The sequence below is a fragment of the Lontra canadensis genome, unplaced genomic scaffold (genome assembly GCF_010015895.1).
Source record: "Lontra canadensis isolate GAN:19392208 unplaced genomic scaffold, GSC_riverotter_1.0 scaffold58, whole genome shotgun sequence".
In the NCBI taxonomy this organism is placed as follows: domain Eukaryota; kingdom Metazoa; phylum Chordata; class Mammalia; order Carnivora; family Mustelidae; genus Lontra; species Lontra canadensis.
In genome coordinates, this window is record NW_022631052.1 from 2,932,281 (window position 1) to 2,949,429 (window position 17,149).

The window sequence follows — 17,149 nt, forward strand, 5'->3', positions numbered from 1 at the left end:
TAATATGCAGGAGGGGATGCCTCAGAGGGGGCGGGACCCGAGGATGGTTTGGGTCTCAAGTGTCTCCCTCCAGACCAGACTTCCTTGCCCCTTTTTTGCTGGGGCTTGGCCTCAAGTACACGTGCAGGCAGTGCCCAGTTGCAGGAGACGTGAGAAAGCCAGTGGAGGTGGTCCAGAGGCTTGGGGTCGGTGCTGGGGGACTGGTCCTCCCTGGGCTGGGAAGCGGGCTCACTCTGTGTTTTGCATCTCCAGGCGGGAGGACAAGCTACGCATCCAGAACGGCTGGCTCTGCCACCTGGCACCAGAGATCATCCGCCAGCTGTCTCCCGACACAGAAGAGGACAAGCTCCCCTTCTCCAAGCACTCAGATGTCTTTGCACTAGGGTAGGTGGCCCACGCTGGCCGTGGGGAGCCCCAGCCCAGGCAGAGGGGCAATTTCCAACCCTTCATTCTCTTCTTTGGGCCTAGGTGGTCAGTTTTCTGGGTGAGATTGGGGGTATCCAAGTGGGGTGTAGTGGAAACAATGACTCTAGCAAACCTCAATATGCCGTGTTTCTAATTGGTTACGTGGCAAGTCACTTGACCCATTCATTTATTTGCTGAAGCAATACGTATAGAATGCCTAGCGTTAACAAATTATCCAAAACTTGAGGGCTTAGAGCAACATCTGTGATCTCAAGTTTCTGTACTTGAGAAACTTTTGGGGGGGAGGGGTTGGTGCTTAGCTGAATGGTTCTCAGCTGGTTCGGGGTCTTTTGTGAGGTTATGGTCAAGATGTTGGCTGGGGCTTCAATCTCATCTGAAGGCTAGATGGGTTGAGGGTCACTTCCAAGGGGGCACCCTCACATGGCTATTGACACAAGGCCTCAGCAGGACTGGGGGCATAAAGGAGGAGCTAATCCCAGCCTGGGAGATCAGAGAGGGCTTCCCAGAGGAGTTGACTCTTGCACCTAAATTAGCAGTAGAATATAAGTGGGCCCGATGAGGGTAGGATGAGGTATCAGAAGGAACATGTGAAGAGGCCTAGGGTAATAGAATATAAATTTCCCACAAGGAAGGAACATGTGAGGAGTGGAGGGAGAGGGAGCTGAGAGCTGGAGAAGCAGGAAAATATGAGCTGGGGGTGGTAACAGGAGAGACTAGAATGGGAAATTGAGTCAATCTTACAGGGACTAAGAGGTTGTGTTAAGGAGTTTTCACTTCATCTTCACAGCGCTGGGGAGCCATTGATGGTTACTAAGCCAGGGGATGTAATAATATTTTGAGTTTCAGAATAATCATTCTTCGGTGCAGAGAATGGAAAGAAGGATGAGATTAGGAGGGTAGGTGGTGACCAATCCAGGGGGAGAGGCTGACATTCTCTACCAAATCAGGGCCAGTGGGTTTGGACCCTGGAAATGGATGGGGAAGGGTGGGGGGAGGATGGGGTCTGATGTTGGGTTGAATGTGGATGGTGCCCAGATACCTACCTTAGGCAACTGGGAGAGATTAGTGTCATTCACCAAGGTAGAGACCCTGGAGGGGACACCTAGGCTATGCTACGAGGGCAAAAAGAGCAGATTTGGACACAGGGAGTCTGGGCTACCTTGGAGATGGCCAATGGAACCAGCCAGAAGGCAGCTGTATCTACACAACTGGAGTTGTGGCTTCTCAGCTGTTTAGGGCTTCTCAGAGTTTAGGGCTTCTCTGCAAAGAGAGAAACTGCACTCATGAGAGAGAATGGGATGTCTTTGCAAGTATAGGGATGGATAGAAGGTAGAGGACTCAGCCCCGAGGTGCAGAATGAGGGCTCCAAGAGGATGCATCTGGGAAGGCTCCTAGGCTCCCATCCCTCAAATAGCCATGCTGATCTTTGCCTTACCTTACCCTGTCCACTGGAGCGGTTGCAAAGATTGCTGGTTACAAACAGAGAAAACGTTGGGCAAGCTCTTTGGCAAAGTGCAGCCCTGCAGGTGTGTCCAATTAGACTCAGCACCACCAAGAGATGTTAGAGAGACCATCGTCCATGGCAAAGTACCCCCACTATGTCTTCTCTGTAAAGCTCGGGGAGGAGGGATGGGGGGACGTTTGTGGGCACATCAGGATTCTAGACGTTCATCCCTTGGACCCCTTTAGATGTCATCGTTTGCCTTGATTAGTGTACGCCCAAAACTTTATCTAGTTAGATACTGTTATCTGAAACCAAGCTGCAGTAATTAAGTTGGTATATATTGTAGTATAAATTTAGCAAAAGAAACAAGAATGTAATTAACAAATGCACCAAAATAAGTAATTGGTTTTCCACTTGAGTTTTAATCTTTAGCAATTTATTTTTCTCTTAGTGTGAGTTTCTCTTGGAAGTTGGGTTTGAAAGGAAGTTTTAATGAGGCTTTTATTCCTGACACTGCTGAATTCTGGGGGACCTGGCGCTCTTGGTTTCCTGTCAATTAGGTGCATCTCGTTGCTTGGGAACATCATGCTTAGGCATGACTTAGAACAAAACTGGACTTTTAAAAGCCTTTGGAGCACTGTGTTTAGGTTTTTGTGGGTGCTGTCTCCTGAAATCTTCACAGGCACCCGAATGACAGGGGAGGGAACAGGCCCCAGGCGGCTCAGTGACTTGGGCGGCTCAGTGACTTGTCTTATGGTACTCTGGGGTGGATCTGGGAGACACCCTGGGACATCCTAACCCCGGAGTTGGAGGGTTTAGGACCTCAGAGTCATTTCACCGCAAAAAAGCCCTATTTCCCTCAACCGTAAATAAAAGATAATAAACCCAGCATGACAGACACTGAGGATCCAGCGAGAAAATGCCTGTAAGGCACCTGCACCCAGGCTCCTGCTATAGGCTCCCTTCCCTCTCTTCATGAGCCCTTGCCTGCAGTCTGTTTTGGGCCTCCTTCCCCAGGCCCTAACAGTCAGCTGCAGGGTTGCCCCCTGCCCCAAATCCTACACTTACTCTCACAGAGGACTCTGAAATAGGATCAATTGTAGTTTCCTCGTAGCGTAATGGCCAGGGTTGCAATTCTGTAGTCAGATGAAATGGATTCAGCTTTGCCTGCACCTCTTATCAGCTGTGTGGCCCTGGGTAAGATACAGAAGCTTCCCGAGCCTCAGTTTTCCTCTTCTGAAAAATGGGGATGATGATCATGCCTCCTGATTGAAAATGTAGGTCTTACTTTGATTTGGGTATTATGAGGGCAATCAAGTAGGAAGCAAGGATCATTGGAAAGATGGTTTGTTGTTCATGGTTTCCAAAAGCGGGGGGCAGGGGGCTGTAGCACATCATACCACACAGGGAAAGCACCAGGGTCAGAAGGCAGAGGGAGCAAAAGAAAAATGCCGGCAGGAGACTTCAGTGTGGTTTCCTCAGGGAGGAACCAGTGAGGTAGGGTAAGCAGGCTAAGATGGGCTGGTTTGACTAATGCAGTGGGCTCTAGGGTGTGGGGGTATCCAAGGTAGAGAATATGGGCCCTAGTGAAAGCCTGATGGAGGTGGGGGTAGGGCTTTTGATTGGTTAGTTTGCATATGAAAGATGCACTCTCAAGAGAGTCGTTGACTATCTCTAGGAATGAGCTGGCCCCTGGGGAGAAGGGCAGTCCCTCCAGGGCTCAGGGCGACCCCCAGATGTCAAATCACCAAAATACGAAAGCATGCTTCTCACACCTCCCCTGTAATCATAATAAATGCAAAGGGCTTAGAATAGGGTCTAGCCGGAGTCAAAACTCAGTAAGTGTTACTGATTATTACAATGATAACAGTCCTCATCTAGCACCTTACAGTGACAACTGCCTGGCCTCGTCACTCAACAGCCCAATATCTGAGCTTCACCCCTCCTTGCCCCAAAGGGATGAGTTTGGGGGGGGAGCCCGAGGGGGGGACAACATGCTGAGAAGCAGGACCCTGGAAATAACTGGTTTGACAGAGTCCTCTGATCAGTAAAGAAGATAACAGTGCTTCATGTTCTTTAAAGCAAATTTTCATAAATTATTTTAGATTAGAGGAAAGATCATTTCCTAAGGCTCGTTTCAGATATTTCCTGAGGTGGGGAATTTTGTTCCTGGTGAGCTGAGACCTAGTCCCTGCATACAGCTCAGTAATTCCCAGCATCCTGTGAGCACCCAATGGCGCCTGCCAAGGCCCTCCCTGCCACCCTTACCCCCCAGCATTTTCCCCCACTATTCCACGGGATGCCATATATTTAGAAAACAAAATTATTAAAAAAAAATCATATGCTATGACCCAGAGTTAGCCATTATTAATTAACATTTTGCTGTTTCTCTTTATTCTCCTGCTGATACATATATAATTTTTTAAGAGTAGATATTACTCGGGCACCTGGGTGGCTCAGTGGGTTAAGCCTCTGCCTTCAGCCCAGGTCATGATCTCAATGTCCTGGGATCGAGCCCCGTATCGGGCTTTCTGCTCGGCGAGGAGCCTGCTTCCCCCTCTCTCTCTGCCTGCCTCTCTGCCTACTTATGATCTCTTTCTCTCTCTCTCTCGCTGTCAAATAAATAAATAAAATCTTAAAAAAAAAAAAAAGAATACGTACTACCTTATATACAGTCTCCTATCCTGCTTTTTTCATTTAAAATTAAATAGTAAACATTTTTTCATGTTGGCAAAATTTCACTGAAGTGTTTTAATAATAATATCATATTCCATTTTTTCTGGATTTGCCATAATACATGCAATCTATTCCTTTCATTGAACAGTTGTGTCATTTCTCCTTGTTTTCATATTATATGTAATGCTGTACAGAATATCCTTGTAAGTGATTTTTTTTGTATCTCTTAAGTATTTCCTTACAGTGGTTTCCTAGAATTACAAGTGTGGGGTCAGAAATCCTAACCACATTCTATTATACTTTTGGGTTCTAGGTTTTGACTCATTTTAATTTAGGGGTAGGTTCAAGGTGTTCAAGGATACCAGGGAAGGTATCCTTGGACAAGCATGACTTCAAAGACATCAAGAAAGCTTTAGGTGTATCCGGCTAGCAAAACAACAGTCCCGTGAGGAAGAGACTAGAAAGTGGAGGGGTTAGGCAGCAGGAGGGCTGGGCAGATGTGTGTTGGTGAGGGGACACAGGGTCGTGAGTGACATACCATGTCAACAACCTCTTTTACATCTGCCAACAGCACAATATGGTATGAACTCCATGCCAGGGAGTGGCCTTTCAAGACTCAACCAGCAGAGGCAATAATCTGGCAAATGGGCACAGGCATGAAACCCAACCTCAGCCAGATTGGCATGGGAAAAGAAATCTCGGTAAGTCCTGGGACAGTGCTCTGGGGGACAAGGAGAGAGGTAGACACAGTTCAGAGCCACTTTTTTCCCGTGTGTTAAGGTTACGAATGCTTCCCCAGAGGGTGGCACAAAAGCCAGTCCACAGCCTTGTCAGATCACGTGATTTGGAGCTTAGGAGGGGAAGTTTCTGAACTATGCCTGCAATTCCGGCTCCCGCCTCAAGGGTGCGGTAGCACTTGTCCAGACTATTTCTAGCAATGAATCGCTGCATCAAGTAGAAAAAGTGAATTCCTCTTTTTCTGTTACTTTTAAAAGATATTCATTAAAATATTACCCATACTATGATTTTAATTTATTTGCTTCTACATAAGAATTTTTAAGTCATGATCCATCTCAGCATAAGATATACACAGAGAAGCCTGAGTATAAATTAATAATCACCCTCTAAAACACAGCAGGAAGAGTGCTGTCTTTTGATCAGAAGACACATAAATCAGGGAAGGAGTAATTACCTGGTATGTTTTTAAGGATTACCTGTATATAGGCTTTCCTTTCTCGGATGAGGTGATTATTAAAAGTAACCTCCAGGGGCGCCTGGGTGGTTCAGTGGGTTAAGCCTCTGCCTTCGGCTCAGGTCATGATCTCAGGGTCCTGGGATCGAGCCCCACATTGGGCTCTCTGCTCAGCAGGGAGCCTGCTTCTCCCTCTCTCTCTGCCTGCCTCTCTGCCTACTTGTGATCTCTGTCAAATAAATAAATAAAATCTTAAAAAAAAAAAAAGTAACCTCCAACGCTTTGACTTTGAAGAGCATTTATGGTTTTGGGATGTGGATAGAGACCTCAGGATACACTTTTCTCCCTCCCTTTGAGAAAAGAAAAATGGCCAAGAAACTCCTTGGGGAGCATTACTGACCTCAGTGTATCCTAGACCTTCTAGAACAGGACCTACCTAGTTTGCTCTATGGGCTCATGTGTTGGATGAGCGGATAGATGGATGGATGGAAGGAAAGACAGAAAGATGATGATGATAGATAGATGGATGAGGGTGAATGCATGAATTGGGATGGATGGATGGGTGGGTGGATAGATGGATGGATGGGTGGTTGGATGGTTGGGTGGATGGATGGTTGGGTGGGTGGGTGGGTGGATGGGTGGATGGTTGGAGGGTGGGGTGGGTGGATGATGGGGATATGTGCAAGTGGAACAAATGGGTAGACAAATAGACCCAATGAGATGCCAAGGGTATTAAGACATCACTATTTACACTAAATCACCACATGTTGTCTTCTTTTAGGACATTCTTCTCTTTTGCTGGGCCTTTGAACAAGAAGAAAGACCTACCTTCACTAAGCTCATGGACATGCTGGAGAAACTGCCAAAGCGAAACCGCCGCCTGTCTCACCCCGGGCATTTCTGGAAGTCTGCAGAGTAGGTGTTCTCCTTTCATATCTCTCCCCACTGCCTTTGTCCTCTGGCCTTTGCTGCCTTTTTGCTCCCCTCCCCCATACTTCTGCCAGCCATCTCCTTTCCATACACCCACCTTCCTCCTCCAGCCGCCAGCCTTCTTACTGGGTTCCTGTTCAGGGGAGTCTAGGGTCTACCATCCAGGGCCTTGGTCCCTGTTGCTACCATGGCTACCTCTTCCTGATGAAGGCTCATGCCCCAGGGAGTTTGATCATCAGGTGCGAGGTGATGGCCTTAACCCAACAAGCTCCATATGTCCGCTACACGGTGGATTCCTCCAGGAGGCCTGGCTTTCAGGAAATGTCCCCCTAGGGCCAGCAAGCTCTCCCCATCATGACATCTCACAGCTTCCAGAACTCTCTGTTGCACAAAGACAAGGGTAGGGAAGATTCTCAGCTTCTCCTGGCCATAAGTGTCTCTCAGGCTTCCTCCTTGGAGCCCTCCCCCTCCTCGTTCTTAGACCTAGATCAGTGGTTCTCAATGAGGTAATTCATGGGGCATCTCTCTGGGGGTCTCCCTCCCAGGCCCAGCCTTGTGGTTTCTCCAGAAGGTGAGAGCGAGACTGGCCTGGATGAGGCTTCCAAAAGGTCCCCGCTCCCGCAGTCCTGCTGTTCCAGGCACAGATGGTTGTGCACAAATCACACACAGCCAGGTGCGTGCACACACACACACACACACACATACACACACACGCAGAGACATACCACACAGAAACTTACGCTAAAAACACACCTGTATCCATATACGCACATAGGAGCACTTAGGGACACACACACGCTGCACAAGAACATTCCAGGAATACACAGCCCTGTGCTCAGGCCCATACCTGGAGGTGGACCTCAGGTGTACACACACACACACACACACACACACACACACACACAGAGTGACATGGCACACCAGAGCAGTTGTCAGCATCTCACCTGAGAGGCCCTAGGCTACCCCTCACCCCACCATTTGACCTTGCTGAGCCTGGAGGACAGGCCCCAGCGGCCCAGCCTCTCCCTAGACACTTAAAAAGAGCACAGACCTCCCATGTCAGGCAGATAAGGATTGGAACCTCCACTCCGTCACTTGATAGCTGTGTGGCCTTGGGCAGGTTACTCGGCCTCTCTGAGCGGCAGTGGCAGCCTCTAAAGAATGAGGGTGGCAGACTGACGGCTCTAGCAGGAGTGTGGTGAGATTGACGACAGCCCGGGCACTGGGGCAGCTGGTACAGTGTCCCCCCGTAGCAGGTGTTTTGTATACTTAAGCAGCCTTTGTCTCCCAGCAGGGAGGGTCAGCTGCATCCTGCTGGCCTTCCAGGACTGGGAATGACTTGAATGTGAAAACAGAGAGAGGGAGGCTCTGACAGGCAAGGACTCTCCCCAGCTAACCCAGTGCAGGCAAGTTGGCCAATGAGTGTCAGAGTCCAGATGGGGTCCCAAGAGTGCTTGGTGTTACAAACCCCAAGTGTCATTTGGGACATCACCCGTATGGCCTCTGCTTTCCCTGGCATCAGGGAGGAGAGGGCAGAAGTCAACTGAACAGAGGGGCTTAAAGCTCCCCGGTTGGAGGGAGAGCTGGGGGCCTTCTTTTCCATTTTTTTTCCGTACAGTTGGTCTGAGAAACAGGGAACTAGAGACCCTGTGGTCTGGCAGGATGGGATATTAGGGTCAGTAAAATTTTCTACTCATTCGCTTCCTTTTTTTTTTTTTAAGGTTTTATTTATTTATTTGACAGAGATCATAAGTAGTCAGAGAGGCAGGCAGAGAGAGGAGGAAGCAGGCTCCCTGCTGAGCAGAGAACCCAATGTGGGGCTCGATCCCAGGACCTTGAGATCATGACCTGAGCCGAAGGCAGTGGCTTTAACCCACTGAGCCACCCAGGCGCCCCCACTCATTCCGTTCTCTACTCCGTCTGTGTGTGTTGAATACCTGCTCTGTGCCAGGCCCGGTTCATGGAGTGCAAATCCAAGGGCAAACGCAGTCAGTCAGCTCCCTGACCTTCTAGAGCAGGTACAACAGGCAGGTAAATGTGTTTTAAAAGGGTCATCATTTCAGATGAAGTTGTGTTGAGAAGACAAGAAGACAAAATTGCAATAGGGATGACTGGAGGCTTTGGGTGGAAAGGAGGGGTCAGGGAATGCCCCTCGGAGGAGGTCATGTCAAGGCAAAGCCCTTGGAGGGAATCCAGGCCTCCACCTGGGGGTTTGTAATCCCCAGGACTTTTCTACTTTGATACCGAGAAACAAAGATGACTTCTGTTCCTTTTAGGCTTCGATTTATAGTGTCTTTTCGTATTCGGAGAGGTAATCCTAGGATGGATGCAGATGTGTGTGGCATCTGTGCTCTGTTCCTGCACCTGTGGCAGGCATGGTGAATCAATCACAGCACATCCATCATCGCTCACCCCTCCTGCTAGCCACCACCAGCTACTCAGAATCAATGCATGGGATGCCTTCAATGGACCTTCCAGATTGATCCAACCTCCTCCATTTGGAGAAACTATGGCCTAGAGACATTCAGGAACTCAACCACATCTACATGGGGTATTGACAAAGCTGGGAACACAGGTCAGGCTCCAACGTCCTAATCTGAAATGTTCTCTTCCCACAACATCAGACCCCTTGGCTCTCTCGATCGCACTCATCTGGCTTGGAGATGGTCACTCCAGTGGTGCGGTCAATGCTGGAGTCCTTCCAGAAGCCTGCTGTGTCATCAGGGGATTGGCAAAGGGCTTGGCTAAAGTAGGTCCTATCTAGGCCTTGGTAATCCATGGAGGGGGCCAACCAGGAGGTCTCCACAGCAGCCAACCTGTTGCAAGGACGTGAGCAGCTAACTCCAAACTTACGTCTGGGGCCTTGGGTTTGCCTCTCCAGTGGGTCACACTTGAGGAGCTGGGTTTTCCAGAATCCCTGTACACCTTGCCACATGGTGAACTGGAGAGAAGATTGGGACAAGCCTGCATTCCAGAGCAAGGCATCTTGAAGTTTCCTGTGCATTCCAGACCTGCAGGGGAATTGCAGATTCCCATTCTGTAGGTCTGGGGCGGGACCGGAGATTGGGCCCCAAGGTGATGCTGGTGTTGCTGGTCCACAGACCACACTCTGAATAGCGAGGGTCCAGATCTGTGCTGCCTGAGAGTGGCCACTCCCAACGTGTGGCTCTTGAACATTCAAAATATAGTGAGATGAGATGTCCTGTGAGTATAAAATCCACAGGAAATTTTGAAGACTTAGGATAAAAAAAAAAAAAAAAGGACATAAAGTAATTTGTCCCCATACACAGATAGGACTGGTGATACATTGAAATTCTAGTGTTTGGGATACATTGGGTTCAATAGAATATACTATTAAATTGACCTTTTTTTTAACCTTTTAAATATGACTAGAAAATTTATGACTTCCATGACTTGCATGGCATTTCTTTGTTTTAAAAAAAACACCTTTGTTGCGATATAGCTCACACATCATATGATCCTTCTACTTAAAATATACAACTCTGAGGGCTTGGGTATATGACATTGTTTTTACAAATGGTGGTAGAGGGACACCTGGGTGACTCAGTTGGCTGAGCATCCGACTCTTAATCTCCGTGCACGTCATGAGTTCAAGCCCCATGTTGGGCTCCACACTGGGCATGGAGCCTACTCAAAAAAAAAAAAAAAAAAAGTGGTGGAATATATATCACATACAATTTGCCATCTTAGCCACTTTTCAGGGTGCAATTCAGTGGCACTGATCACATCACGGTGCTGTGCCACCACTACCACCATTTCCAAAGCCTTCGTCCCCTCCGAACACAGACTGGACCCACTGAACCGTAACTCCCAATCCCTCCAGCCCCCAGTAACCTCTCCCCTATCTCCTGTCCCTGTGAACTTGCGCATTCTATGCATTTCATACACGTGGAGTCCTATGATATTTGTTCTTTTGTGCCTGGGGTCTTCACGTAGACTGTCTTCAAGATTCATCCACAGTATGATGCGTATTAGAACGTTACTCCTTGCCACGGCTGAGCACTAATCCATTGTACATATGTACCGTGTTTGGCTTGTCCTTCCATCTGTTGGTGGATACGCTGCTTGTTTGCACTCTCGCTGCTGGGAATAAGGCTGCCGTAACAGTGCCTGTTGGAGTCCCTGCTTCTGATTTTTTTCAATAGCACTGCACCATTGCACGCCATCGGTCCAGATCTTCCCCGTGACCACCAGCATGCTCTCCATCCTCTGGGTACCACTTACCAAACATATGTGACAGGCACTGGGTTAAGCATTCTATCTGCATTGCCCTGCTGACTCCTCGGAGCTCCCCCTAGGAGGGAGGCACGATTATGTTTCTCCTTAGAAGAAAACCAAAGCACAGAGAGGCTAAGTACCTTCCAAGAGGTCACACAGCTAATGAGGAGAGGAGGCTTTGGAACCCAGGTTGGTCTGGACCCTAAATCCATGATCTTGACACCTCTACCCCGCTGCCTTCTACACAGAGATTACCTGTGTACCTTCAGGGTTCTTTCCAGAACCTTGCTGGAGAGTGGGCACTGACATATGCCATGATTGCCCAGATCCTTGGTTCAACAGTGGTCAGCAAAGCCTCTGCTCCTAGCAGGAGTGTATGGGGTGGTTCCTGGTCTCACCTCCTCTTCCTGTATTTCCAGCCCTTATGGAGCCCTTCCAAGTGGGAAGAGTTCTAGGTTCCAATCCTGACCCTGCTGCTTCCTGGCTGTGCACCCTTGGGCAAAACACCTAACCTCTCTGTGCCTCCATCCTATACCCCTCTGTGAAATGGGTGTAAGGTGCCTATCTTGCAGGTTATTCTCAGGTTCAAATGAGATTAGGTCCGTGAACCAGGTACATAGTAGGACCTCGGTATAAAGGGGTGTTCCTTCCACCATTTCTTATAGACGGGAAGAGCTCTCATCTCAAGCCTCCTAGCCCACCGAGAGGGTGCTGATTCACCAAAGATGGCATTGCTGTATCCAGTGACCTCGTGCCCTTCTCTTCTCTCCCCACTCCAGGCTGTGACCATTGGACAAAGGGACAGCACTCAGCTGCCTCAGCCCCCGAGCCACCTCTCCTTCCCTGCTCTGCCCTCTGCCAGCTCAGGAGGCCAGAGGCTCACCATCAGAGGGTACCGACCCCGGCCGGCCTGGGAGCACTGCACGACCAAGTTCGGCAGCTTCCCCACTCCCCAGACCTGTGCCCTTTTGCCCGGGCAGGGTTCGGGACCCCTGAGCTAGGACTTACCAGGACCAGCCAGGGAGAAGTGGGATTGATGCGTGAGGCCCAGAGACCGTGTCGAGAAGAGAACTGGAGGCTGTAGGTAGAGCCCCTGGGCCATGGAGACGAGGGCAGGAGGCCCGCGTGGGCAGGCTTGCAGGACCGGTCTGTGTGTACATGTGTGTCTCCGTGCGCGACACCGTTTGCTCTCGATCCCTCGCGACAAGCAGGAGCGCCCTGCCACCACAGCCCTGGAGCGCCCCTTGGCTGACTCATTCCCTGGGTTGTGGGTTTCAGCTGCACTGTCTGGAAAGATGGGGTGGGGTGGCGGGCTGAGCACCCACCTCGTGGAGGCCACGGGGCCAAGACCTGGGCTGGGGAGCTCAGTTGTTCCTTTGTAAACATCTGTTCTCAGAGGCTCCCACCCAAGCCTGTCATGATCTGTGACTCCTTTGCACATAGCTCCGAAGTGCACAAAACAGTCTTGCATGTCTTTGAGTTCTGGGCCTCTCTGGGGCCTGGGTCCCCATTTCTGCCACCTTCTCCAGTTCTGTGAGAGCGCCGTCCCTTTTCGCCTCACTGCCCCTGCGCTCCCCTGCTGTTTGAAAAGCACAATGGCTTCCTGGCCAAGATGACTTCTGGGGGCTCCTTGCAGCTCGCCTTTATCCTTGACACCCCCTGAAGTCTGGGGCCTGAGAATCGGGGGTCTGGGGAGGAAGTTCTAGAACATTCTTTCTCTCTCCTCCTGCTCTGGCATCGACACCAGCTAAGTTTGTCCACCACAGCGACAGATGTGGGTCCTTGATCGACGTGTGTTGGATTATATTTGCAAAGGATTCCCCCACCCTTTCACCCTTAGTAAGTCCTCTTGGGGAAGCAAGCAGGGAGACTGTAAGAGGGTCTGCATTCTTAGCTCCTACCTGGTGCCAAGTCCCAGAGCGGTTTCCCCATGAGAGGTCTGTCTGCGCTTGCTCAGTGTACATGCCTTCCATCCCTCCCTCTCGCTCCCTCCTGAGCTGGTGGATTTTCCCAGCCGCCTTGGGACCAAGGGTTATGCAAGAAGGATCCAGGAAGCAGGTCGGGCCGGCAGAATAACATGGCGAGCCTCTTGTCTTTTGTTCTTAGGTCCCAGCCCTTATGAGGGGATGTCTTCTGATCACAAAGCCTGTCTGACCTGGCAGGGAAAAGAAACCTGTCCCCCAGCAGGGTGGTAGCCAGGCAGCTGGGCAGCAGACAGGATGCCCAGGGTAAGGCCACGGCCTCACTGTCCTCCCTAGGCACTGCCCAGGCTTGGTTTTCTTCTGGTCTCAACCTTATCCCGACATCCCCCTGCCAGAGAGGGGACCTAAGACTTCAAAAATCCTACCCGAGCTCAGACTCAGCATCCCACCTGATGTAAGGGGTGCGTGGGGGTTTTCCCCACTTTGGGTGATCCCAGAATGATTCATGCTGTGGGGGCCAAGCCTGCTTCCAAACTGGGAAAAATAATGAGATGGTCATGCTTCTGGAACCTCTGGCCAAGGGGTATGCCTGAGCCTCCCAGAGGGCCTTCCTGCATGGGCTCCCACCTGCACAGGACCAGAGACTAAAGACACCCCTGTGGGCTATTCCTAAGTGGATGTTCCTCTTCTGGGGACTTCCATGACTATGGTTCCTGGCTCAACACTTGTGTATCTCGGGCCGCACGAATCCCAGCAAGCCACCTGAAGGGCCAACCCTGAACATGGGCTTGGGCCTGCCTTGGCTCTGCCCACCGGCTCCCCAGAGACCTGGAATCCAGTCCTGGTTCCTCTAATCCAACCGGGACTTCTGGGGTCTGTGGATCCCAGTCGTCATTGAGGACCTGAGTGCGGGCAAGGAAGTAAGGACGGGAAGGAGCCGGCAGGACGCGGCAGCCCTGCTGGTGGAACGCTCACCAGGACTGCTCCTTCCTGCCGCTGTCGTTTCCAGAATTCACTCACATGGCCACCTAGAGCCTTTGGCAAGACCTGCGTTGCGAGTGACCGTGGGGGAGGGTCGCCAAAGGCTGATTTTTCTGTCTGTTTTATGAGTACCAGCTTAAGATTCAGGACAAGGTCTGAGGGATCCAGGGGGATACCCCAGCCTTCCCTGCTCCCCAGGAGCGTCTCTGCTTTGCAAAACAGGGTTCCTTGCATCTGTCCTTGGCCCCACGTCACCTGCTCTTGACTTCTCTACCTTCACCTGCGTCTTTACTTTGCCCTCACCTTCCTCGGTCTCCTTAGCATCCAGACTTCCAAAGCCCCTTCCTGCCACCCTCCTCCTGGCGACACCACCCTGAATTGTTTAGAAGGTAGTTTTCGTTTGCAGACATTGCAATTCAGGAAGAACCAAACCTCTGCTTTCCCCGCTGACCTCAGTCTTATTCATGAGTCAAGTACTGGGAGGAGGTCACATTCATTCATCTTCTGCGAGGAAAAAGAAAAAACAAACGGGAGGGTTGTGTGTGTGTGTGTGTGTGTGTGTGTGTGTGTGTTTACATAGTACTTGCCAGTCTCGCCTGTGATTCATTCTATAGAATCCACACAACAAAGACTGTGTGTGTGTGCACTTGTGCCCTGTGGCCGACAGCGAGCTGTTTATCTCTGGGCCCTGCTTTAAGCAAACCCTTACCTACATTGGCTTCCCAAGTGCACCAGTCCCCAGAGTGAAGATGCCTGGGAAGCCTTGACCTTACCTTCTCGGAAGGGCACATGGATTTGCACCCTGAATGCTACCATTTCTTAGACCACATGCATTTCCTACCATGGGGCCCCCCTTTCCAGCCCCCTTTGGTCATATGTGGGGATATCCCCAAGTATGAAGCTGGAGACTCAAAGTCTTTACCTAATGGTGTTTCATCCGGGTTTTCCTTTTGCTGGTCAAAGGGGAAACCCCCATCTTGCCACAGAGCCCTCCTTTTCCTGGCTCTTTGGTCCATAGGAGCCCTGGATTGGTCTCTGACAACGAGACTTTTGTATCCAGGATCCCTGGTCCTGCCCCTTTCCCACCCCACCAAACCAGGCTTCATTTCCTCCCACCGTTTTTGTCCCCCACCCCTGCCCCCCCATTGCCAGTGGCCGATCGTCTAAGGAAACACCAAGGAAATGGTATACACTTGGCCCAGGCCCAATCCCCATCTTGTGAAATCTAGACCTGAGGTCAGCAAAGTCTGGCCCAGGGCCATATGCAATCCCCGCCCCCCCCAAGAAGTTTTTACGTTCTCTAATTGGGGGAAAAAAACAGAAGAAGATTTCATAAGACATGAAAACTCTATAGAATTCAAATGTCAATAAATGAAATCCTATTGGCATGTGGCCATCGCCATTCATTTGCAGACAAACCACGGGTTTTGTGGGCTATGGTGCCACAGCTGACTAGTTATGACAGAGACTGCGTGGCCCATAAAGCTGGAAATATTTATAACCTTGCCCTTTACAGGAGACACTTGCCAACCTCTGATCTAGGGGACTGGCTTAGACTGGCTTACTGAAAAAGAAGCCAACTCGCATAGGGCTCCCAAGGGAGGAACATGAGCCAGACTGGGAGTTAGAGGGGGCAGAGAACTCATTCCAGTGGGGAAAGAACTTTCTAGCAGCTTGACCCTCGATGCGAGATAGGCCGTCTTGGGAGGTGGGAAGCTCCCTGTCCTTGGAGAGGGCTGGGCAGACGTGAGGACTGGTTTGTGTACATGATGTAGAGGGAATTGGGGCTTTGGAGGATGGAAGGAGCGGTTGGTTCTATTTCAGACCCTATTACGTCCAGGCTGGCATATAATAAGATACCTTAGGTGGGGGGACTTCCACGGCAGGAGGTGATGCTTCACAGTTCTGGGGGCAGGACCGGTTTCTCCTAAGACCTCCCTCCTCGGCTTTCAGTCATCCTGCCTCTCGCTGTGTGCTCTCGTGGCCTTTTCTCTGAGCCCGCACCACCCTGGGGTCTGTTTCTCTTACGGGACACTAGTCGGATTGGATGGGACCCCTTCCTTAGGACCTAATTTCATCTTAGTTACCTCTTCAAAGACCCTATCTCCAGATACAATCACTTTGGTGGTTGGGACTTCGACCTAGGGATCTGGGGGCTAGGGGGAGGTGTGCATTGCGGCTGGGGGGGGGGGCACAATTCCATCCTATTCCAATTCCATGAAGACCCTTGATGTTCCTGAGACTGTGACTGTAGAGACTTTCTGGGCGACACTTCTATTCCTGGCTTTTGTTCCCACATTGTGCTCAACCTTGAGTCCCCAGATTTGCCCTCCCCGTCCCCCTGCCCTGCCAGCCTTCCCTGATCCCCTCCCTCCAAGGACTGGTCTTGTTCTGGAGGCTGGAAGCCTAAAATCAAGGTGTCAGCAGGGCCGCACCCTGATCCCCCCCACCTCTGCCAAGGGGTCCTTCCTTGGCCTCCTCTTCTTAGCTCCTGGTGGTCTGCTGGTCGTCTTTGGCTACAGATGGATCTCCCCACCTCTGATTCCAAACTCACACGGCCTTCCTCGTGTAAGGCTGCCACCCTTCTCAAGCTTAACCTCACCTTAACTAATGACACCTGCAATGACCCTACTTTCAAGTAATGTCACATTCTGAGGGACTGGGGTTTAGGACCTCAACGTATGTATTCTGTGTGTGTGTGTGTGTGTATGTGGAAGGGACATGATTCAACCCCTAACACCCTCTAAGAAGCTTTCTCTCATGCCTTGACTGGTCACTGTGGTCACAGAAGACCTCTGGGGAGAAAGATCCCAGAACCCCCGCGCCATGAGGGTCAGGACACTGATGTTGCTTTTGTCACATGGGATCCCTTCATCCCTAGGTCTAAGAGTCCTGAACGTCAACTCCATGGGTGGGGGTGGACAGGCGGGTCTGTTGCGTGACGTGCACTTGACCGCTGGGCCAGTGCTTCTGCCCAGTCTGAAGTGGTTAGTGGCATGACACTTGCTTTTATTTACTCTCTTGCTCAGCGGCAGAGGAACGGAGCATGGCAAGCCGTGTGCCTGCCTTGTCCTTCTTCGGCCGTGCCTGTGAGGTTTTGAGCAGGCTCGGGTGGATGCCGGCCTGGGCTCCAGCCTCCGCTAACCGCCCCCTGCAGCCATCAGCTGCACACCCTTGCAAGGGACTAGTCCTGACCTCTGAGGGCAAGGAGAAGCAAATGCAGGTTGGGCTTCAAAACATGGTGACCAGGGTCTTGAAGGTTCTCGTTCTCCCCGACTCTCTCTGAGTCACGCCAAGTGGGCCACCTTCCTCTCCGGTCACTGCCCCTGATGATCAGCT

General features: G+C 50.8%; 1 protein-coding gene across 2 annotated transcripts in view; it reads left to right on the forward strand.

The window, feature by feature from the left end:
- KSR2 (kinase suppressor of ras 2) overlaps positions 1-12,123 on the forward strand; it is a 409,167-nt gene extending 397,044 nt beyond the window's left edge. The window contains exons 17-20 of one of the 2 annotated variants that reach the window (XM_032876184.1): positions 253-384; positions 5,118-5,247; positions 6,520-6,653; positions 11,687-12,123. In XM_032876184.1, the coding sequence (XP_032732075.1) occupies positions 253-384; positions 5,118-5,247; positions 6,520-6,653; positions 11,687-11,693 (403 nt within the window). In that variant the 3' untranslated portion in view covers positions 11,694-12,123. Of the gene's footprint in view, positions 1-252; positions 385-5,117; positions 5,248-6,519; positions 6,658-11,686 lie in introns of those variants that run through there. The other variant, XM_032876185.1, reaches the window with a different exon arrangement.
- Positions 12,124-17,149: the final 5,026 nt, after the last annotated feature.